Genomic DNA, 25,190 nt, shown 5'->3' on the forward strand with positions numbered 1-25,190 from the left:
CCGGCGAGGCTCAGTTCGAAAAGGAGGTAGGGTTACCGAGCTGGTTTTCAACGGTCGTGTGTCAAGGTTGATGTGGCCGCGGGCTGTTAGAAACCTCTAAACCGGAAATTTTTGAAGCAAACTGCGGCTTAGTGTCGGTTGCACGGGGAAGATTGAGTTTTTAATGAATTTTAATGAAACTACAGTATATGTGCTTGGATTCTGCGTTGGATTTGTGGGCGCCCGATCATTTTGAGCTTGGATTTTTCGCTTCTCGGATCAGGCGTTCGGAAATGGAGTGTTCAGCCTTGGGCTTTTCTTATGTACGTTGAAAACCTCGAAATAAACAACTTGCTTAAATGGGCTCTTTTCATCAAAGTAAGCGGTCAGATAACAAGCGACACACTGTGGAAGTAAGGTAAGGTTTTTTTTTTGAGAACTTGACGTATTTTTTATTCCTTAGAGCGGTCGTAAATATGCCCATACAAACTCTTATAATTCCGCCATGACTGTTATTGCGCAAGATGATCATCTCACAGCTGGAGCTTGGGCCGCCTGTGGTGACAACAACACCGTTAAGACTCAGCATGTCAATCGCTCAGTTTTTTTAACGAAAACTTGGCTTTCTAGACAAGATCTTTAGTAAAAAGCAATTCTTTTTATTTGCAACAAAGTTTATAAGGATCTTCAGGCGAATAAAGCGAAGTAAACATCACCAACGACTCTAACAGCTTCAGACGCGAACGAGTTATTGTGTGACAACAACACCGTAAAGACTCATCATGTCAATCGCTCAGATTTTTAGACGAAAACTTGGCTTTCTAGACGAGATCTTTAGTAAAATGCAATTCTTTTTATTTGCAACAAAGTTTATCAGGATCTTAAGGCGAATAAAGCGAAGTAAACCTCACCAACGACTCTAACAGCTTCAGACGCGAACGAGTTATTGTGTGACAACAACACCGTAAAGACTCATCATGTCAATCGGTCTTATTTATTTAAGTCAAGACGCTTGGTAAAAAGTCAACGCACAAATATATTTTTTGGTCTTACTACTGGTGTTAAATGCAATCGAAAGTGACGGTTTTCTGTGGAGAGCCTCGAGGCGATTAAAGACCTTGTTTTCTGGCGCACAGCTGTTTTCAAACGAGGCGCTTTTTAAAACCAACATGTTTACCTAACACGAGGATCCCTCTTTGCAAAGGCGCCGAATTCGTGTAACTATGTTGATTATACAAGATACACTGATCAAAGCAATGATTTCTAGTTTTTGCAAGAGCATGTATTTGAGTTATTTTCGTTTTCAATCAAATGCGTGGGAAGATGAGGGTGTGATATTTTTCACTCACAAGTCTCACAACGAAGAAGGTGCAAGGGTTTTTATTTACTTTTGAAAAAAAAAAGCAGGTCTTGCTTAAAAGTAAGTCTCTCCCATTAAAAACTATCAGAGTTTTACAGCGGATTCTAACAATCTTTGTTAAAAGTAAGGAGCTATCAACAGCTTCTCCAAATTTTCGGAGAGAGCAGGCGCTGGCGCACAGCTGTTTTCTAGTTTTCAATCAAACGCGCCGCAAGACGAGGGTGTGATATTTTTACTCACAAGTCTCACAATGGAGAAGTAACGAATTTTTTTTTTTTGTTTTATATTCTCTTTCGGAGAAAAAAAAAACAGGTACAGATAACTTTCGTAGCGCGAAATTTGATCGCCCAGTAATTTGGAAGATGAATCTGACAGCGTCAATGACGTGTTGAATATACACGTAACCTGTTGAGCAAAAAAAAAAAAAAAAAAACAAGCAGGACATGACGATGCGAAAAAAATCTCAGCTCCTGCTAAAAAATTGTGGGAGGAGATTATTCAGTTTTTCGTGCTTACGAAGCGCATTGTTCTAAATTTTCTGTCCAATGTTTTTTGACTAAATATCGTTTAATTTTCTGTATGTTTAGCTTCTAATAAGTTGTATTGGATTGATGACCAACTCGCCGACGTCTCTACTCGATTTTATACGTCGGCGAGTTGGTGTCGGCGAGTTGGTCCGTCGGCGAGTTGACCGTAAACCCTATTGTTGAAGGGATGTGAAGAAAAAAGCCCTTAATGCCACTTTTGATAAAAAAGAGTAAATAAAGTATTTTTGCAAGCAAAGTGACCCAACTAGTGGGTTACCCCCAGCATTTTATCAGGCTTCCCTGAAAATTATCTGGTACCCAGTTTAACCCTTGCGAAATGGCTTTTGGAATTCCTAGGAATTCCTAGGAATTCATTCCTAGGAATTCCTAGGAATAAAGGTGTGAATTTTCACGGTAAATTCGGACTGGGAATTCCCAACCATAACAACTCTGGTTCTAAAAACCTAGAAATTCCTAGAAATTCCCAGAAATTCCAAGTTTATAGCCAACAGGACTTGGAATTCCTAGGAATTCCTAGGAATTCCAACTCAGAGAACCAATGACTTTCCCTGAAAAGTTGTAAATCTAAAAAATTTCTAGGAATTTCTGGGAATTTTTGGAAATGTTTAAGAATTACTGGGAATTTTAAGCAAAAATTTGAGGCTAATGATATAAAATAAATACTTTAAATTAAAAAAAACCCAGCTAAAATTCAAGTATTCAATGAAATTTATTTAGAAGCTTAATTAAGGCTTACATGTAAAATATTTTTGATTAATTAACATCAATGTGTGGTAATATTAGGATGGAATTTGATTTATTTTTCTTTTCTTGAAAACTTCATACGGATTAATCCTCAATTACAGCTATTCATATAAAATAGTTCTAATCAATCATTAAATTTGGTTTGACACAAATTGTGAATAAAATCTGTTGATTCTTTTCCATAAAATACAATATCTTAAGTTATATTTGAAAACCAAGCACTCTTGGGAGTGAAGGGGCTAATTACAGACAAATAAAATTGATTTTTTGATTAAAATCTTGTTGTAACTGTAACAATAAATTAGAATGAAGTTATCCTAAACTGCAAACTTAGCTGCTGTTTGTACTGTTTGTATTTTTTTTCCTGGGCTCACAATGAGTTGGCCTTGAATGAGGTTGTCAACAAGAACCTTGACCATTTTGTATCTGGATTCCTTGACATCTGAATTTGAAAAAAAATAATATATTAAAATATGTATATTTAAAGCTCAGACCAGGCTTTTAAGATGGCTATGAGGAAAAGGGCATTCATTGGATTCTCAAATTGAGAAATCTCTGTTATATTGAGTGACTTTTATATTGGAGTTAGTACATCTCTCTCATGGATTTTACTAAAAAAGGGCTGAATACATTATTTTGTTTTTACCAAGGAGGGCTTCTTTATGTACTAAGGTTTGTTTAATAACAGTTCCTATTATGAATCTTGAATGTTCCCAAACGTGACTAGAGGAATCTTGAAACCTTACTGATAGGTTTATTTCATTGTAAAGCATAAGCTTAAGAAACTGCGGCATGCAAGTGACCGATTCGATTCTCAGAATTATTCTAGTTTCAGTTGCGCCGAGCGTTACGTAAGCTTAATTCAACCCGCTACATCTATTCTTTTATAAGATTTTGATCACGTAACGAATATCGCAATTTTTACTCACCACAAACTTTCAAAATCGTAGCTTTACAGATGGCCACTCGACCCTTGTTTGTACCAGTCAATATGTCAACTGTTGTCCCTTCTTTTAACTCCACGGCGCCAACGACTTTCTTTTCTTTTACAACACTCACGCTATTCTCGTTTTCCCATTGAACCACAATAAAAGCTATCTTTAGAAATGTTATATTAAGCAAAACAGTTGAGAAAAGCGATCAACCGATCCAAAGTACATTCAAAGATGAGCGCCAAATGGAGTCTTCTTTGTTTCCGATCACGGGCATGATCACGTGGATCTTCTAGGACTTGTCATTGGCTAGCAGAGAGAATCCGCTGGCTTGCCGATTGCATTGTTAGGAGAAGTGCCCAACTTTATTCTGACTTCTCCGACCGGTTCTCTGCTTCTAGAAGATGGATAGCTTGGTGATATAAATAAAGATGTGAGCTCACTCTATGTAGAAATAATCGACAAGAATCGATCGTATTACAAATGCTCAATTTGTGGCCGAAAGTTGTCGAAGAAACAAAGACTCGAAACTCACTTGAGTTGTGTTAGTGGCAAAGGTGAGAAATAACACAAGCCAATCACAGTTTTGAATGCGACTACAAATCGTCTTTTACCCTCATATTTATAAAAGAAGGATACCACATTCGGAAGTATAAGAGATACATAGATGATCCCAGTGTACCAGTGCCTAAATCTACAAAGCTTGACCGTAGAAAGCGTTCAGCAACACGTTCCAACACCGCCATCTCGATTCCTCAGTCAGTCGTTTCCACTGAACTTAAAGCAGTATTGACAACAGAGTAGAGTGCGTCTTACAAAGGAGAAACATTTGTACAAGAGACAGAAGTAGCTATATGCGATTACAGAGGTGCGTTGGAACTCTGGTCCACAAATAGTTATGCACTGCCCGAAGTATAAAACAATTTTGTTGATAGCTGACAGACAGAGAAGAACAACAAGTAAACTTAAGAGCTGTTATTATTGAAGTGTGACTAGCACTTTTCATTTTTATATAAAGAAGGACTTGTAATTTGCACCAAAAATAAAAAGATGTAATGTTTTTTGGGAGATCCAGCAATTGGGACATTTAAGAAATTAAGTTATGAAAGGAAACTTAGTTGGTATTTCTCACTACTAACAAGTCTTGTTGACAAATATTTTCAGATCAGAGTTTCAAATAAAGTAAATTGAAGACGTCATATAAAAGGTGTTTTTCCTCAAAGGGAACATTGACTACCTCTGTCTTGTCTGCATGCCAAATGTTTGCAAAGTGTGTGGATGATCCACAAGTATTGGAACTCTTACAAAAATGTTTTGTAAGAATAAAAACAGCAAAACAAATTACAGCAATTAGTCATGAAAATAGAGCAAAAAACTGAAAAAAAAAGCAGCAACAACAATCATGAAAAAAGAAAGATTAATTAGGTGTTGAATTTGTTTGTCTAAGGCATGAAATTTCTACTAAAAGTATTTTCAACAAAAAGTCTCTGACAGCGTTGGAGGCAACTAAGCTTGACTGTTCCAAGGTTTTCTAACAAAGGCAACCAGTAATGTAGGTTAGGGAAGTAAGATAACAATGTAATTATTGTTAATTATTGTGGAAGTTGGCAATTTCTAGTTAACATAACTGACAGCTGGTTCATGAGAAAATCCATATTAATGTAAAGATTTACTAAAACTTAGTTTGAGTAATAAATTTCATGATCTTTAAGTTATAAACATGTACATGTATGTATATCTCTTGGTAAGTTTTGTATAGCATACCTTTTATTGAGCCAAAGTTTTAAGCCTCTGAAATTACTCTTTTTCTTAAAACCTTCACATTCAAGGTATTTCTTAGAATTTATGTGGACCTCAGGGTATTAAAATTGCCTCAAATTCAATTCCCAGAAATTCCCAAGAGTTCCACACTTCTTAAATTATAGGTAGTTTGTAAAGCTGAGAATTCCTAGGAATTCCTAGGGATTTCAAGTCCTCACAAAACTGGAGTCTTCCTTTCCCAGAAATTCCCAGTAATTCCAAGCTTTTTAAATCAGAGCTAATTTGCATAGTTGGGAATTTTTGAGAATTCCTAGGAATTCCTAGGAATTCCTAGGAATTCCCAGAAATTCCCAGAAAACTGGGAATTCAGTTTGCAAGGATCATTTGCATAATTGGGAATTTTTGAGAATTCCTAGGAATTCCTAGGAATTCCCAGAAAACTGGGAATTCAGTTCGCAAGGGTTTGTGGCTCAGTTAATATCCACCAATATTCACCAACACAATAATTGTTTTGATATATACCATGCGGAAACCAAAAAAAATTAGTTCATTTCTGTCAATATAACGAAAAATGGTTGAAATTAATTTTGTCTCTTCACCTGCTTGGCAGTGAATATAACTTGCTGATCTCTTCTGAACAAATGAATCAGCACACATGAAAAGCACTATTCACCTGTGTGATATTTTCTGACAAGTGATGTTTGCATGTGTAAGATTCTTTGTGAACTGCTGTGTACAAAAGATTAAAAAAGCAAAATCAAATTTACCAGTATTGCTTTTTCATGTCATTTCACTTTTGTTTATAGAAAATTGCATTTAATATTTTTTTGTCAATTCTCTGAAACATATCAGATATTTTTGTCTTCAAGATTGTTCTTGTTTGTTTGTTTTTAATTTTTTAGCTGCTTAAGCCTCTTACATGTGACTGGTAGTGTGTTAAATAGCTTTTTGTGATGCTTTCAGTGTTACTGACTCCCACAGAAAAAGAGCAGCATCCCCATCTGTACCCACACCCCATACTCATGACCCCCTCCAAGGACTGCACCCGAAGAGGCTGCTCCCAAGGTAAGTCTGGACAAACTGTGAATTCATCAATTAGGAAATTATAAGATTAAATAAGAAAATGAGATGGCAGCTTAACCTGTTCTCTTAAGAGTGACAAGCATCTAATTTCTCCATTCAATATCACCCCTGAATCAAACATTAAGGTCATGAGAAAGTAGGAAATGATCACAAACTAAAAAACCCTCTTGATTGTTAATCAAATTCTCCTTGTCAGCACCTAAGGAAATGTTTAGAGAACAGTAGGGAGAATATGTATGCTAATGTTAGGGAGTGAGGGGTAAATGTCTAGAGCTCTGAGTTCAAGACTTGGACATGTTGCTGTGTTGTGTTCTTGGGTGAGACACTTTACTTTCACAGGGTTCTCTCCACCCAGGATTATATATGGATACTGCTGTCAAGGAAACCTGATGAAATGCTGGGGGGTAACCTGCAATGGACTGACATCCCATCTGGGAAGGGGGGGGGGGGGTGTGAAACCAAAACTTAAAAAATCTCATAGACCAACCAGATGAAAAGAAAATAACACGAGCATGTGATAAGAACTGACAGTGAAAACAAACAAACTGGCTGAGGGGCAAGAAAATGAGAGTGATCAAGATGAGAGCGATATTTTTTTATCCCTCTTCTCATTAGCAGTCAATTTACTATAGTCCACTTTAATTATCATCAGCAGTCCATTGCAGGTGATGTTGACTGAGAAACAGTTAACTGCTTTAGGGGCATTGATGCACTGCAAGTTCAGCATGTGAGCAGCACAGTCTACTGCAATGGTTGCATTTAAGACTGTCAGTTGTTGGTGTGCCTCCTTTTGTGAGCTGCTGGAAACTCTGTTAGCGACAGCTGATTCCCCCCCCCCTCCCCTCGATATCCAACCCCATTGATAAATAATGATTGTCACCTTAGTAAGATTTTTCAGTGATTTTTTACTTTCCCAAACTTCAATTTCCCTGAATGCACCGCTTTTATTAGTTTCCGTTTAAGGAGATAAAAGCATAGCATCTACCTACCTTATTTGCTTTTGCAGGAATTGCATTTGATATGTATTTAGAAACTGTCTATAGACTGAGGAGTGTTTTGATTGCATCAAGTTGCAATTGCTATTTAGGTATTCCATGCATGCAGGAGTTTTCATGAACAAGTTCCTTTAAATAGTATGAAATATAAATTGATTGAATGAATTACTGATATTATTGGATACTTTTCACTATGCTCATGAACTGAGTACAGTTCTTCTTTAGGTTCAGATAGTGTTGACCATTGTTGAAGTGATATCTTACTGAATGCATTTTGAATAAATTTATTTGTTTGATTTGCAAAAGTGTGTTACTGTGCAACAAGAATGGCTGCATGAGTAATGGTAAGTTATCTTTTTTGTTGTATTAAAATCTCATCTTTGGATGAAGTAGGCTATTTAGGATTATTTTTTTGACTTTGCCAGATTGCATCAGTTGATAGCTAAGATGTAAAGTTCATGAGAAACCCTTCCACCTTACTTGGTTCAGTTTAAGAGCCAAGTTAACCAAGATGTTGTCTTGCAAATTCTCACTCTTCAGAGACAGAGCAAATTAGATGAAGTAGCAGGGAGGATTCAGGGGAGGCTGATGGTTTGGGAGGCATTCCAGCTGCACAGCCTCTGCCAGGGCCCTCACCACACCCCTGGAAAGGAGAGATATTCCTCCACAGTTGTGCATAACTCTGGAGCACATTGTTGGCCAGCTGGATGTGCTCACACAGGTTAGTTGTGGAAAAATTTGTGAACAGGGAATTGTTTTGGAAACCAAGAGCCTTGGGGGGGGGGGTGGGGACGGGGGATGCACTCCTGTTAGTGACCCCATCACGCTGCCATTCATAGGGGAGAATACCAGGGGTTGAAGAGGGACCCATGCTAGGGGGAAAGGAGCAAAAGGTGTGGCCCAATGAAAAGCTTACACATATCACCTATCGATCAATATCCATTTTAAAATACCCTTCCTTTAACAAGACACAAGACTTAGAAACGGGGGACACAGCTTTCGCGTACTCAATTTTTGCTAGTTCCTTTTACCAGTCTTTGAGAAGCATAGATTCATTTAGCCTGAATTAGGCGGTCTTCTTCTTTGTTTGGGGGGGGGGATGGGGGAGGAGGGGGGGGAGGAAGGGGGATGGTATGGAAGCACCACAGTTGCTCTTTCTCTCTCCCCCCTCCCCCTGGGAAAAGGAATACCTGGTCGCAAGATGGAGCTCATTTCTGAAACAGCGACTGGTGACCAAGTCCGTGGCCCTCGTCGGGAAAAAGGTCACGAACAGTCTAATATGAGGTTTTTGTTGTACAGAGACGAGGCAAAGATTTCATGCAACACGGAGATGTATTAGCTTATGCTGAAGCGAAAAATGTTTTTTAAGAGTAAGGGAGATACTCTGATATTCATTGCGCCGCCTTTTGTTGCAGACAGTTTCAATTTTGGAACAAATGCTGACGATGACTGAGAATAAATTACGAAAATGCCTGGGGAATCAACAGAAAATAACTCTACAGATCAGACCTAATGAGTAGCGCGATGCGGCGTCAGTATAAAGAGACTTAATCACTAGACATGTTCAGAATTCTTTTAAGACTAGTCTTTGTATGGTAATATTGTAAACTATGAAAGAAATTTTCAATTGAGTGTCGAAAGTAGTCGTGGATATAGTCATGGGCATTTGTTTAGCTTGACTATAGTCTGTTATTGGTTTAGAGAGCCTATGCCGCCCTCTTGACCAATCAGGTACGAGCCTAAACAAGATCGAGTGTGGAGTAGGGCCATTCGTATATTTCCAACGTGTCAGGCTCTTTGCCAGTTTTTTTCTTTAAGTTATCTTTGGCATTTTATTATATTTCCTTTATTAGAGCAGTTTCCAACTGAGTATCAAAAGTGATGCTGGATTGCTTTGGTTTTGCTTCACTTCGTTGTGTGATTGGTCCAAAAAACTCGTGTCACAATCTCAACCAATCAAATGTAAAACTAAAACCAAACACGACTTGGTCACTCGCGTTTTCCCGCGCTTTAAGGAGGTTGCCTGTTTCTACTCTGTGTTCTCATTGGCTAATAATCATGGTAACCTTTTTTTCTGATTGGCAGTTGTCATCACAACTGGATTTGGTTTTTCGATGCTCAATTGAAAAGTGCTCGACGATTGGCAGTTGTGATCAATTTGGATTTGGTGATCCAGTTGTGATCAATTTAGATTTGGACACTCGATTGAAATTCGCTTTTTGAGAATACAGTGTTGTATATCTGTGTGCATGTACACATCATATAAAGTTACTAAGGCAATACCAGAACTACAAGTAGATTAATAAACTATTTATACCTACCTTTGCTGTATGTTTGGAATGAGAACTTGGTTTACATTTAGTCGGAGGTTGAAGTAGCTCTTGTGAGCTGATTTTATTTTCTGGTGTTCTCTGTATTCAATGTTTTTATATGTTTTAAAATTGTTTTTGGTTTAAATACGTAGTCAGTAACTATAGATCCACGGCCAAGTAATGGCTTCTCATGGTTGTCAAAAAGATTTTGTGTAACAGCCGTCAATTCAGTGTCAATTCCACGTTTTATTCGATCCGAACAAATACGCTCAGCACACTGTTTGAATACAATACTGTATGAGAAATCCTTTCAAACAAGCAAGTGTCCTTTTCCGTAACCTTGAAAGGTGCTACAATATCCGTAATGATTTCGTAATGTTCTATTTCTTCGATGTGAGTCTAGTTAAACGATCCTCATCCGAAAAATAAAGGCGAGAATAACAGGCGATGAAAACATACGTGCGCCGAGGTTTAACGTAGTGTCGAATGGCAAAACCTCGGCAGAGACTGGCCCTAGTCCTCAGGGAAGATACCGCTGACATTTAGAGTAACTGGACTGTGATACAAAGAAGGCCGCACTAAAAAGTTTTATTTCCACCATTGTCATGCTTCTATGCCTGTTACCGGCTTATTGTAACAAACCTGCCTTCTATGTAGAAAGGGCTTATCTAGAATGTTACGTATTATCTTTTTCAAACTTTTAAATGCCGATTAACAACAGCATTAGGCGTCAAAATCTCCTATTTGATGCATACACTGTATTCAAACAGCCTTGGACCGAAGGCGAGACCACATCAGCTTCACCCTCTGTTAGGCTGTCACCGAGCGCTTGAAAAGCGAAGAACTTAGCTAAGAAGGTGACTCCTCCATCTACTTTCAACCGAGTCTCTTTTTTTCCCTCATCATCCCACCCTCCCTTCCCCCGTTCTGTTCACATGTGTTGAACCGGAAGACTGATGTTTGAAAGTTGCACAAGTTTCTTGGAATCTCAACTCACTATACGGCGATAAATATAGCCATGATAAAATGAGGTGGATGGTATAATTTCAAACGTTTGCAGCGTGTTCTTTTCGTGATACAATGGCTAGAGCGACACATTCGGTCACGCTATGGAATCGATATAGTTACGCAGTGATGGAGAAAGTAGACAGTAGGTGAATAAAATTGAAATGCAAAACTGTCAATCTCTGTGCAAAGATCACATGATTCTCAAGGGATCTAATTCGCTTCTTTAAATATAATTCAGTTTCTCGGAATCTCAGACAAAAGAAGGTGTGTTTCTCTCGGCAATTCGTGATGGAGTCGCTTCCAAAAAACCTCTCTTATAATTTTCGTGTGGAATCAAAAAAGTTTCTCGGAATCCCAAACTCACTAAACGGCGTTAAATGTAGCGATGATAAAATGAGCTAGATGGTACATGAACAAACGTTCCCAGCGTAGTGTATCTCGTGATACAGTGGCTACAGCGACACATTCGGTCGCGCTATGATAATCGATTTTACTACGCAGTGATAGAGAAAGTAAACAATAGGTGAATAAAATTGTAATTCAAAACTGTCAATCACGCGATCCTACAGACATCTGCTTCGCTGCTTTAAATAGAATGCTAATCCAAGTTCAGTCTCTCGGAATCTCAAACAAAATAGGGCTGTGTTTTACTCAGCAATTCGTGATGGAGTCACTTCTAAAAGACCTCAAGAAACATGTAACATGCTCGATTTGTTTGGATACTTACACCAAACCGAAAACCATTGCTTGTCTTCATACGTTCTGCTGTGAATGCCTGGAGAGACATGCACTAACGAGCCAAAAACAAGGGTTTTATCGATGCCCCGAGTGTCAGGCACAAATTGGCATCCCTGAAGGAAAGCGTTTTAATAATCTGCCGAGCAGTTTTCTGCACAACAGTTTGTTGAGTCTTCTCGCCGTTCGACGCAGCGGCGAGGGAAATGAAATCAGCTGTAGTACATGCCAGAAGAAGAGCGCTGAGATCAACTACTGCTTTGATTGCGAGAAGTTTATGTGCCCAGAATGTGTGAAAGCACACGAAGTGTTTCGAGAAACTTTGTTTCAAGGACACAAAGTCACACCAGTGCGACAGTTTCAAGCCACAGACTACGAGGCGTTGTTGAAACGGCAGTCGTTTTGCTCCGTTAAGTATCACGAGAAAGAAGTAACAAAGTTTTTCTGTGTGGGCTGTCAAAGCTGCGTGTGTCAGGTTTGCATCGCCACTGATCACAAGAGCCACGATGTTGTTCCGCTTGAAAAGGCAGCGGACGATGAAAAAGCAAACATCATTGCCAGAGCAAAGCTGGTCAAAGAGATGAAGGAGGTCTGCCGAGGCGTTATTCGTGAATTTGAGAACACGGAACATGAGTTGGAAACGAACATTATCACAGCTAAACGCCAAGTTTCCCAAGCAACCGAACAGATGATGGGAAAGTTTCGCCAACTAGAACGTGAAGCCATTACTGCCCTAGAGAAGACTCGCGTGTCAAGGATTGAGAAATTACATTCTGGAAAAGCATCGGTTTTCTCTTTCGAAAAGCAACTTGACCAAGCATTTGAGTTCAGTAACAACCTGGTTGAGAGAAGCTCAAGTTCAGACATAATGCTAAACAAGAAAAATGTAGAAGAACGAATCAAAGACCTCCTCGAGACCACAATGCCAGCACTTCCGGTTAGCTCGAGTGTGGAGTTTGTGTCGACATGTGAACCAGAGAGTTTGAGTCTGGGATTTACGAATTTCAGCGAGACAGATGTGCAAGGATCGACCGTGGAAGGACTGGATCAGAATTTCCAAGCTGGTGTAGAGGCAGAGCTACTAATTTGTCTCAAATCAAGCGAAGGAGAAATCAGAAACACTCAGCACACAGATCGTGTTGAAATACACATAGACCCTGCGGATCAGGTGAGGAGTTTGGTGACGAGTGAAAAAGAAGATGGAAATTTCCAAGCAAAATTTGTAGCGAAAGTACCAGGTACTTATAAAATAGAAGTAAAGATAAATGGACAGAAACTTGCCAAGAGTCCATTTTCTATTCCGGTAAAAGTACGGGTGTTAAATGTTATAGGCAAGTTGAACGTTCAGGGAGAAATGCTGCAAGGTCCTGCTGGCATTGCAGTGAACAGTAAAGGTGTTATTGCTGTGGTTGATTATAGAGGTCACTGTATCCTGGTTTTTGATGAGACAGGAAAGTTTGTGCGAAAACTTGGTTCTTATGGAGACAAGGATGGACAATTAAACAATCCTGTCGACGTCACATTCCTCAACGATGACGAGATTCTGGTGGCAGATGAAAGTAATCACCGAATACAGCAGTTGAATGTACAGACAGGGAACTTTGTGAAAAGCTTTGGAAAAAAGGGAAGTGGAGATGGAGAGTTTAAGATGCCTACAAGTGTTTGTATTACAAGTGATGGACGTTTTATCGTTGTAGTGGAGTTTGTTAACAGGAGAATTCAGGTGTTTACAATGGATGGTGAACCTGTGTTTAAGTTTGGAGACAGTGGCCCAGAAAGGCTGTATCATCCAATCAGCTGCGTTTGTTACGAGGAAAAGTTCTTTGTAACTGCCCTTAATAATAACTGTGTGAAAGTGTTTGATGAGAGAGGACAGTTTTTGTACAAGTTTGGAGAAAAAGGAAACGGTGATGGACAGATGAATAAGCCGTATGGCTTATGTATTGACAAACATAACAATGTTTTCTTATGTGAGAGGGGGAATAATCGAATTCAACAGTTTACATTGGAAGGAACTTTCACTGGAAAGACAAGTACTAATATTCAATTTGGATGGTCGTGGAATGTCACCCCAATGCTAGATGATCGGATTTTGGTCACAGACTTCGGAGAGAAAGAAGTTTACATTCTGAAATGAATGCCCTTTTTTGAAAGTAACAATCAATTCTTCGTAAGCCACGTGTCACAAGAGAACTTGAAAGAAAATGGCTAGAATCAGCAACTTGCCTTCTAATTTTTCTAGGACAGTTTCAAAGAATTGTTGATTCATCACTTCAGAAATGTGATTGTGTGAGCTTTTATTAAGTTATAGTAATAGGACTGAGTGGAGTCCAATTCGGTCTATAATCATACGAGTGATTGACAAAATCGGACGACTACGAACGGGGAGTCCCATTTGTCAATCACTAGTTTACGAAAGAAACTAGACATCGGTTATACGTTTTCATGAAAAGACAACGGTTCAGTCGCCGAAATGCGCGACAACAGCGCTTGCATATGACGCGCATTGTCCATTAACACAGGCATGACATGTCATCTGTTCTATTCAATTGTCCAGTTACAAGCATGACATCTGCACTGTCCAATTGGTGCTCAAATCGAGCTGGTGATAACCAATCACATGCAGGAATTTTGTTATAGTTTTGACAGACCACAAAATCGATTTCAAACGAGATTAAGCTTTGTAACCGCTTAAAGATTTAGGAGTATTATTAAGGCAAAAAAAAAACATTTCTGCGAAATAAATGTACAGTGGCATTGATTAATTTAAATTGCTGATGATAAATTTTACTTATCAACTTTACATTTTTCCAACAAGTAGTAGGCTTTTCCGTGAGCATATTTTGGTAGAGTTTTGGTTAAGTTAAATAATAGTAATTCTCTCATCAAATGAAGCATACCTTTGTATCAAAGTTTTAAATTAACACATTGACAGCAGCTTGCATGATTAAGCTGTAAACAATTCAACAATTTCGTAGTGCTTCGTTACTTTTGGAGGAACAACATTTAAAATGTTATTAGAAACCGTCTAGAGACTGAGGAGTGTTTTGAATGCATCAAGTTTGCATTTCTATTTAGGTATTTTATGCATGCAGGAGTTTTCATTAATAAGCTTCTTTAAGTATTATGACAGTGTCGATTGATTGAATGAATTACAGATATTACAGGATATTTTCCATTGTATTCATGAACTGTTCGACAGCGCTTATCCTTTAAGTTTCTATAGCATTGACTATTGATAAAACAAATATCTTATTGAAAGCATTGTGAATAAATGTACTCGTCTGATTTTCAAACGTGTGTTACTGTGCAACAAGAATGGCTCCACGAGTAATAGATGAATTATCTTTTTGCTGTCCTAAAAACTCTTCTTTGGATGAAGAAGGGTATTTAGGATTATTTTTGATTTTGGCAGATTGCATCAGTTGAAAGCTAAGATGTAAAGTTCACAAGAACCCCTTCTGCCTTACTTGGTTCAGTTTAAGAGCCAAGTTAACCAAGATGTTGTCTTGCACATTTTTATTGTTCAGAGACAGAGAAAATTAGATGAAGTTACAGGGAGGAATGGGGAGGCTGATGGTTTGGGAGGCATTCCAGCTTCACAGCTTCCCCTCACCACACCCGTAGAAAGAAGAGATATTCCTCAACAACTGAGCGTGACACTGGAGTAAATCGTGGGCCAACTGGATGTGCTTACACAGTCTTTTGTTGTGGAAACATTTCTGAACAAGGAATTATTTTAGAAACCAAGAACCTTGGGGGTGGGGACGGGGGATACACTACTGTTAATGACCTCATCACGCTGTTATTCATTGGGAAAATACTAGGAGTTGAAGGGGTACCCAAGTCAGGGAGAAAAGAGCAAAAAGGTATGGCCTGATGAAAAGTTTACACCTATCAGCCATCAATCAATATCTATTTTAAAACACCCTTCCCTAAACAAGACACAAGACAGAAACGGGGAGCACGGCTTTCGTGCACTCAATTTTAGTTAGTTCCTTTTTATCAGTATTTAAGAGGCATAGGTTCATTTAGTCCTAATGAGGCCCGTTGGGGGGGGGGGGGGGGGAAGGTGGTGGAGGAAACACTACAGTTGCTCTTTCTCTCTTCCCCCTCCCCTTAGAAAAAGGAATACCTGATCGCGAGGTGGGGTTCATTTCTGAAACAGCAATTAGCTGTCAAGTCCATGGCTCCCGTCGGGAAAAAGGTTATGAACAGTCTCATATGAGTTTTTTGTTGTACAGAGACGAGGCAAAGATTTCGTGCAACATGGAGATGTATTAGCTTACGCTTAAACTCAATGATATTTGACTTTTTTACGACATTTTTGGTGTTGGGGAGAGATTTTCATATTCATTGAGCCACTTTTTGTTGCAGAGGGTTTCAATTTTGGAACATAGGCTTACAAGGACTGAGAATAAACTACGAGAATGCCTGAATAACCAACAGAAAATAACTCTACAGATCAGGCCCAACGAGTAGTGCAATACAGCATCAGTATCTAGAGACCTAATCATTAGTCATGTTCAGAATTCTTTTAAGACTAGTCTTTGTATGGTAATATTGTAAACTGTAAAAAAAATTTTTAATTAAGTGTCAAAAGTAGTCATGAATATAGTCGTAGGCATTGATTTAGCTTGACTGTAGTCTGTCATTGGTTTAGAGAGCCTATGCCTCCCTCTTGACCAATCAGGTACGAGCCTTATCATGATCGAGTGTTGGAGTTGGGCCATTCGTATATTTTCAGCGCTTCAGGCTCTTTTCAGTTTTTTTTCTTTGAGTTATCTCGGGCATTTTGTCATATTTCTTCTGTTAGAGCAGTTTTCAACTAAGTATCTAAAGTGATGCTGGATTGCTTTGGTTTTGCTTTACTTTGTTGTGTGATTGGTCCAGAAAACTCACGTCACAATCTCAACCAATTAAATGTAAATCTAAACCTTTTGTTCTGATTGGTAGTTGTTACTACTTAGGTTTTGGTTTTTGGATACTCAATTTAAAAAAGCTTGATGATTGGCAGTAGTGATCACTTTGGATTTGGTTGTAGGACACTCAGCTGAAATGTACTTTTCAAGAATACAGAGGTTTATATCGCTATGTACAAATCATAAGTTACTAAGGCAACATCAGAACTACAATTAGATTAATAAACTATTTATACCGACCTTTACTGTATGTTTTGAATGAGAACTTGTTTTACATTTAGTTAAAGGTTGAAATAGCGTTTCTGTGAGCTGACCAATGTGCTAGTGTTTTCTGCATTTGATGTTTTTGTGTGTTTTAAAATTGCTTTTGGTTTAAATACGTATTCAGTAACCATAGATCTGGACTAAACAGAACATTATTTGTCCGTTGTTGAACACAAGTTTATAATATCTCATACGAGTGACAGATATTGTCGACACTTGAGGATAAATTGGTATTAACCCACGGCCAATTAGTGCCCTCTCAGGCTTGTCAAAAAGGTTTTGAGTAACTGGACTATGATACAAAGAAGGCAGCACTAAAAAGTTTTATTACCATCATTTTCATGCTTCCATGCTTGTTTCCGGCTTAATGTAACAAACCTGCCTTCTGTGTAGAGAGGGCTTATCTAGAATTGCTACGCATTAGGTTTTACTTCAAACTGTCAAAATGCCGAACAACGACAGCATTAGGGGACAATGTCTCCTATTTGGTGCATACACTGTAGGAATAGACTGGGTTCTGAAACGCAGAAGGATTCTGAATGAGGTGGGTTCCCTTAGGGAAGGAGCAAGCGATGGGAGCCTGAATCACCAAGTGAAGTACTGAAGTATGGGTACATGAGAGAGAGAGAGAGAGAGAGAGAGAGAGAGAGAGAGAGAGAGAGAGAGAGAGAGAGAGAGAGAGAGAGAGAGAGAGAGAGAGAGAGAGAGAGAGAAAGTTGTAGGGCCATCTTGTTTCTTGATAGTACCGGTAACTCAAGGGACCCCAAACCCTATTTTATAGTTAATATTTGAAGAATAGAGAAGCTGGTTCGGATACCCTAACTGATTCATTTTTAATTTTTTGCTGATAGTTTAATTGTGTTATTTTCAAAATTGTTTAAAGCCTATCTTGATTGTAAACAGAACTGCTTTACAGACCTTTTAAGTTACCAGGCCTTTCAAGAAAAAGGCCCCAACTTTTTATACTTCTTAAACTTGTCATTTAGACTAGCAAACCCATTTTGTAGTACTTATTCCTACAATCAAGTACCGAGCTGCAACAAACGAGACCAAGATTTTATGAAACTTCCAACTGAATACTTATAAACCTGTCAATCTTGTAATATTTTTTTAACTTTTAGTTCACCCAGAAGTGGTGGAGGTCGCGCAGGTCATGTTTTATTCCCCTCCTCCCCCCCCCTCCTCCCCCTCCCCCCCATCGATTAATAAATATCGCTCCCTTAGCCTAGCTAGATTGATTTTCCCTTTCCTTAAGTTAATCTCCCTGATTGCGCTGCTTGAGTATTACTTCCCGTTTAAGGAGGTAAAAGTGTACCTTTCAAGTAGCCTTCCTAAGTTTGTTATTGGAGCCTAGTTAAGTGGGCAACTCCTTCATCTCTAGTCCCTCTTTTTTCGCCCATTATTCCCCACCCTTCCCCCCGCACCCCCTTCTCACGCGCCGTTTATATTTGTTGAACCGGAAGGCTGATGTTTGAAAGCTGCATGGTCACAAGAATTAACTGAAAATAGTGTGACAGAGAAGAATTGCAGCTGAGCGGTTTTTTATTTCTTTTTGGGCGAATGTGCAAATCGAAAAAAAAACCAGAGTTGAACAAGAGAAAGAGATGTTAGCGCACCGCTCTGTGCTTTTGGAGTGAGCACTTACGTTAATTTTTTTTTTCACTGATATTTTTAGTATAGCTTTACCGACAATGAGGAACTGCCCGTAGTCTAGTGTTGTTTATTGCTAAATAAAATGCTGTAGTTTGGTTTGAAATGTTCATACAGGTTTGAACTAGTTCAAGTTCCCTAAACACAAATAACACGTTGACTGAACGCAAATCAACTTGATATTCGTTACGTTTCGTTAACCTTTTTCGTCACGAGACAAAATCATTTACCAGATTTTAGCTGTTTAGAATATCAATTAACGTATTCTAATAGCTCTGTCTTACTATCTTTTCCTTTTAAAATGGTTCAAATCGAAGATTCATGAAGCTATCAATATAGAACGGTCGGAGTTTGCTCAACAGACTAAATTGTATAATCTATTGTCACGCCAGCAAAATCATAAAAAGTTTGAAGTCATTACGAAGAAGGAAATTAGGAAGGAAAGTGCGAGATGCTTTTATATTTCTATGCTTTGGAACATCTTATTAGAAGAAGTAAGCCGGAGTCTTTAATGGTCTGGTCAAGACTTGAGACGTCGGAAATGAGACTTAAGAGTCGGCTATGTTCTGAAACTTCACGTTTTATCTTATAAACTCAACTTGATCTCCCTCTCTGTCACACTGTCACTAGTCTCACGCTCTGGTCCATCTTATTTTAAATATATAATATGATCCTATTGTTATACCATCTGTCACTTAACGCAAAACATCAACCGGAAATCAATTAACGCTGAATAATTTCTAATAATTTCACCTAAGAAAGAAAGAGTACTTTTGACCAATTTCAGAAAGCAGAAGGGCCTTCTGCAGCATTACTTATTGAGAGCTCTAAATTGTTTTTCAACGTTTTTCCATAAACCAACAAGGTTTTATTTACTTACTACAAAAGATAATAAAATGGGAAAAGTTTGAGGCGAAACTTTTTTCCGATGCAAAATGCCTTGGACCGCTCTCACAGAGATTGCCACCTATTGAAAATAGTGCTGCAGAGAAGAATTGCAGCCGAGCGTTTTCTTTTCCTCTTTAACTTTCAACTAAATTTACTTGACACAACTATGCACCTACCCGTCCCCTAACACAACATTAACCCTAAGTTGTTATTAGTTGACTGTTTTTGGGTTAAGGGAAGGGTAGGGTCGCAATTCCTTTGACATTGATCCTAGCCCACGAGCCGCACCAAATGCGATACGCAAACGAATCAAAATAGGTTACAACCTTTAGAGAGCTAGTTTCCCTTAACATAGGTAAACAGACTTTACCTTTTCGTTAGTCTGCTCTCGTGACAGCTCTTGAAAACCAGACATCCGTTAATTATTTCTCTCACGCTTCATTAGAAACAATGAAATCCAGAACTGATGCTATCAAATGCCGCTCTAGAGAACACACGATCTCTTCTGAAGAGATCCGATTCGCTGCTTTTAATAGAATACTGATTATTTCTCGTGTGGTGTCAAACAAGTTTCTCGGAATCCCAAACTCATTAAACGGCTGTAAATGTAGCGATGATAAAATCAGGTAGATGGTTTATTTCCAAACTTTCGTAGCATGTTGTTTTTCATGATACAGCAGGTAGAGCGACACATTCGGTCACGCTATGGAATCGATTTTAGTACGCTGTGATAGAGAAAGTAGACAGTATGTGAATAAAACTGAAATGTTAAACTGTCAATCTCTGCGCGAAGATCACGCGATCCTACAGAGATCTGATTCGCTGCTTTAAATAGTATGCTAATCCAAGTTCAGTTTCTCGGAATCTCAAACAAAACAAAGCTGTGTTTTTATCTGCAATTCGTGATGGAGTCGCTTCTAAAAAACCTCAAAGAGCATGTAACATGTTCGATTTGTTTCGATACTTACACTAAACCAAAGACCATCGCTTGTCTTCATACGTTCTGTTGTGAATGCCTGGAGAGAAATGCACTAACGAGCCAAAAACAAGGGTTTTATCCATGTCCCGAGTGTCAGGCACAAATTGGCATTCCCGAAGGAAATCGCTTTGATGATCTACCGAGCAGTTTTCTGCACAACAGTTTGTTGAGTCTTCTTGCTGTTCGACGCAGTGGCAAAGGAAAGGAGATCAGCTGTAGTACATGCCAGAAGAAGAGCGCTGAGATCAACTACTGCTTTGATTGCGAGAAGTTTATGTGCCCAGACTGTGTGAATGCACACGAAGTGTTTCGAGAAACTATGTTTGAGGGACACAAAGTCACACCAGTGCAACAGTTTCAAGCCGCAGACTACGAGGCCTTGTTGAAAAGGCAGTCATTTTGCTCAGAGAATTACCACAAAAAAGATGTGATTCGTTTTTTTTGCGTTGACTGTCAAAGGTGTGTATGTCAAGTTTGCATCGCCACAGATCACAAAAGCCACGATGTTGTTCCGCTTGAAAAGGCAGCTGACGATGAAAAAGTAAACATCATTGCCAGAGCGCAGCTGGTCAAAGGGAAGAAAGAGGCTTGCCGAGGTGTTATTCGTGAATTTGAGAAGATGGAACTTGAGTTAGAAACGAACATTACCACAGCTAAACGCCAAGTCTCTCAAGCAACCGAACAGATGATGGGAAAGCTTCGCCAACTGGAGCGCGAAGCCATTTCTGCCCTCGAGAAGACTCGCGTGTCAAGGATTGAGAAATTGACTTCTGTAAAAGCATCGGTTGTCTCTTTCGAAAAGCAAATTGACCAAGCATTTGAGTTCAGTACCAACCTGGTTCAAAGAAGCTCAAGTTCAGACATAATGCAAAACAGGAAAAATGTAGAAGAACGAATCGAAGACCTCATGAAGACCTCAATGCCAGCACTTCCCGTTAGCTCGTTTATAGAATTTGTGACGACATGTGAACTAGAGAGTTTGAGTCTGGGATTTACGAGATTCAGCGAAACTGATGTGCAAGGATCGGACGTGGAAGGTCTGGATCGGACGTGGAAGGTCTGGATCAGAATTTTCAAGCTGGTGTAGAGGCAGACCTACTAATTTGTCCCAAGACAAGCGAAGGAGAAATCAGAAACACTCAACACACAGATCGTGTTGAAATACACATGAACCCTGCGGATCAGGTGACGAGTTTGGCGACGAGTGAAAAAGAAGATGGAAATTTCCAAGCAAAATTTGTAGCAAAAGTACCAGGTACTTATAAAATGGAAGTAAAGATAAATGGACAGAAACTTGCCAAGAGTCCATTTTCTATTCCGGTAAAAGTACGAGAGTTCAATGTTGTAGGCAAGTTGGACGTTCAGGGAGAAATGCTGCAAGGTCCAGCCGGCATTGCAGTGAACAGTAAAGGCGATATTGCTGTGGCTGATTATGAAGGTCACTGTATACTGGTATTTGATGAGATAGGAAAGTTTGTGCGAAAACTTGGTTCTTATGGAGACAAGAATGGACAATTAAATAAACCAGACGACGTCACGTTCCTAAACGATGACGAGATTCTGGTGGCGGATCAATGTAATCATCGAATACAGCAGTTGAATGTACATACAGGAAACTTTGTGAAAAGCTTTGGAAAAAAGGGAAGTGGAGATGGAGAGTTTAAGAATCCTGGAAGTGTTTGTATCACAAGTGATAGACGTTTTATCGTTGTAACGGAGTATTCTAACAACAGAATTCAGGTGTTTACAATGGATGGTGAACCAGTGTTTAAGTTTGGAGACAGCGGCCCAGAAAGGCTGGATCATCCACTCAGTTGCGTTTGTTACGAGGAAAAGTTCATTGTAACTGACAAGGTTAATAACTGTGTGAAAGTGTTTGATGAGAGAGGACAGTTTTTGTACAGGTTTGGAGAAAAAGGAAACGGTGATGGACAGTTGAATGAGCCGTATGGCTTATGTGTTGACAAACATAACAATGTTTTCTTGTGTGAGAAGGGGAATAATCGCATTCAACAGTTTACACAGGAAGGAACTTTCACTGGAAAGACAAGTACTAATATCCAATTCCAAGGGTCCTGGAGTGTTACCAAAATGCTAGATGATCGGGTTTTGGTCACAGACTACAAAGGGAAAGAAGTTTACATTCTGAAATGAATGCCCAATTTTGAAAGTAACTATCAGTTCTTTGTAAGCAAACCTTTTGCGAATATCTATAAGTTTTATTGTTTTATTAATTTACGGAAAATTGTGACATGAAAGAGAAATCGAAAGAAAATGGGTGGAATCGGCAATTTGCTCTCTAATTTTTTTAGGAGAGTTCAAAGAATTGTCGATTCATCACTTCAATAATGTGATTGTTTGTGCTTTTAATTAATTATAGTAATAAGACTGAATGGAGTCCAATTTGGTCTGTAATCATATGAGTGATTGAGAAAATCAAATGACTGGGAAGTTGGAGTCCCATTTGTCAATCACCAGTTTAAGAAAGAAACTAGACATCGGTTATACGTTTTCATGAAAAGACAATGGTTCAGTTGCCGAAATGCGCGAGACAACAGCGCATGCATATAACACACACTATTCACTTACACAGGCATGACATGTCAACTGTTCTATTTAATTGTCCAGTTACAAGCACTGTCCAATTGGTCTAGTGATAACCAATCACATGCAAGAATTTTTTTAGAGTTTTGATTGACCACAAAATTAAGCTTTGTAACCACTTAAAGATGTAGGAGTGTTGTAAGGGCAAAAAATGCATTTCTGCAAAATAAATGTACAGTGGCATTGATTAATGTAAATTGTTGTTGCTAATGTTTACTTATCAGCTTTACATCTTTCAGCATGTTAAAGTAGACTTTTCTGTGAGCATATTTTGGCAGAGTTTTAGCTAAGTTAAATAATAGTAATTCTCTCATCAGATGGAGCACGCCTCTGTATCTAATTTTTTAATTATCACATTGACAGCAGCTTGCATGATTACATTGTAAACAATGTAAACAATTTTATAGTACTTTATTGCTTTTGGAGGTAAAGCCTTTATTTAAAGAGGGTGGCACTTAATAGCCAAAGGCTAATAAACTTGTGGCCCTCAAAGAGGAATGACATTTAAAATATTGTTATAGAAACTGTCTAAAGGCTGAGGAGTGTTTTGGATGCATCAAGTTTGCATATCTATTTAGGTATTTTGTACATGCAGGAGTTTTCATGAATTTTTGCGACGGGAAAAAGGTCATGAACGGTCTCATATGAGTTTTTTGTTGTACAGAGACGAGGCAAAGATTTCGTGCAACATGGAGAGGTATTAGCTTACGCTTAAACTTAATGATATTTGACTTTTTTACGACATTTTTTGGTGTTGGGGAGAGATTTTCATATTCATTGAGCCACTTTTTGTCGCAGACCGTATTAATTTTTGATCAAAGGCTGACGAGGACTGAGAATAAACTACGAGAATGCCTGGATAACCAACAGAAAATAACTCTACAGATCAGACCTAACGAGTAGTGCAATACAGCATCAGTATCTAGAGACTTAATCATTGGTCATGTTCAGAATTCTTTTAAGACTAGACTTTGTATGGTAATATTGTAAACTATATAAGAAATTTTCAACTAAGTGTCGAAAATAGTCATGGATATAGTCATGGGCATTGGTTTAGCTTGACTATAGTCTGTTATTGGTTTAGAAAGCCATTGTCGCCTTCTTGACCAATCAAGGGTCAAAAAGAAATCTTCGCCAAAGTTGTAGGGCCATCTTCATATATTAAACTCAGAGGCTTGTTTCTTAAAAGTACCGGTAACTTAGCGGGCCACAAACCCTATTTTATAGTTAATATTTAAAGAATAGAGAAGCTGGTTCGGATACCCTAACCAGTCCATTTTAAATATTTTATTGATAGTTTAACTGAATAATTTTCAAAATTTTTTAAAGCCTATTTTGATTGTAAACAGAACTGCTTTACAGGCCTCATAAGGTATCAGGCCTTTCAAGAGAAAGTCCCCCACTTATTACACTTCCTAAACTTGTTATTTAGACTAGCAAACCCATTTTGAAGTACTTGTTCCTACAATCAAGTACCGGACTACAACAAACGAGACCAAGACTTTATGAAACTTCCAACTGAATGCTAATAAACCTGTCAATCTTGTAATACTTTTTTTAACTTTTAGTTTATCCAGAAGTGGTGGAGGTCGCACAGGTCATGTTTTTATCCCCCCCCCCTTCTTTCCCCCATCGATTAATAAAGACCGCTCCCTAAGCTTAGTTAGATTGATTTTTCCTTTCCCAAAGTTAATCTCCCTGAATGCGCTGCTTGAATATTACTTCCCGTTTAAGGAGGTAAAAGTGTAGCGTTTACCAGTTCAATTAGCCTTCCTAAGTTTGGTATTGGAGCTTAGTTAAGTGGGCGACTCCTTCATCTCTAGTCCTTCTTTTTTTCACCCAGATTTTACCTTTTCGTGAGTCCGCTCTCGTGACAGCTCTTGAAAACCAGACATCCGTTAATTATTTCTCTCACGCTTCTTCAGAATCATTGAAATCCAGAACTGATGCTATCAAATGCCGCTCTAGAGAACACACGATCTCTTCTGAAGAGATCCGATTCGCTGCTTTTAATAGAATACTGATTATTTCTCGTGTGGTGTCAAACAAGTTTCTCGGAATCCCAAACTCATTTAACGGCTGTAAATGTAGCGATGATAAAATGAGGTAGATGGTTTATTTCCAAACTTTCGTAGCATGTTGTTTTTCATGATACAGCAGGTAGAGCGACACATTGGGTCACGCTATGGAATCGATTTTAGTACGCTGTGATAGAGAAAGTAGACAATATGTGAATAAAATTGCAATGTAAAACTATCAATCTCTACGCGAAGATCACGCGATCCTACAGAGATCTGATTCGCTGCTTTAAATAGTATGCTAATCCAAGTTCAGTTTCTCGGAATCTCAAACAAAACAAAGCTGTGTTTTTATCTGCAATTCGTGATGGAGTCGCTTCTAAAAAACCTCAAAGAGCATGTAACATG

The 25,190-nt window shown here is 38.7% G+C and overlaps 1 protein-coding gene and 1 pseudogene across 1 annotated transcript; both read left to right on the top strand.

The window, feature by feature from the left end:
* The first annotated feature begins 11,357 nt into the window (after positions 1-11,357).
* Positions 11,358-14,405, top strand: LOC136284380 (E3 ubiquitin-protein ligase TRIM71-like). Its single transcript, XM_066174644.1, has one exon. It carries the CDS (start codon positions 11,387-11,389, stop codon positions 13,592-13,594), a length of 2,208 nt encoding a protein of 735 aa, XP_066030741.1. The 5' UTR covers positions 11,358-11,386; the 3' UTR covers positions 13,595-14,405.
* Positions 14,406-20,086: 5,681 nt separating this feature from the next.
* LOC131794508 (E3 ubiquitin-protein ligase TRIM71-like) lies at positions 20,087-22,432 on the top strand (annotated as a pseudogene).
* The last annotated feature ends 2,758 nt before the right edge of the window (positions 22,433-25,190 follow it).

The sequence above is a fragment of the Pocillopora verrucosa genome, chromosome 11 (assembly GCF_036669915.1).
Source record: "Pocillopora verrucosa isolate sample1 chromosome 11, ASM3666991v2, whole genome shotgun sequence".
Classification (NCBI taxonomy): Eukaryota; Metazoa; Cnidaria; class Anthozoa; order Scleractinia; family Pocilloporidae; genus Pocillopora; species Pocillopora verrucosa.

What these genes read in the sequence shown, in the direction of transcription:
- LOC136284380 (XM_066174644.1), top strand. Translation starts at nt 11,387, where the DNA reads ATGGAGTCACTTCTAAAAGACCTCAAGAAACATGTAACATGCTCGATT.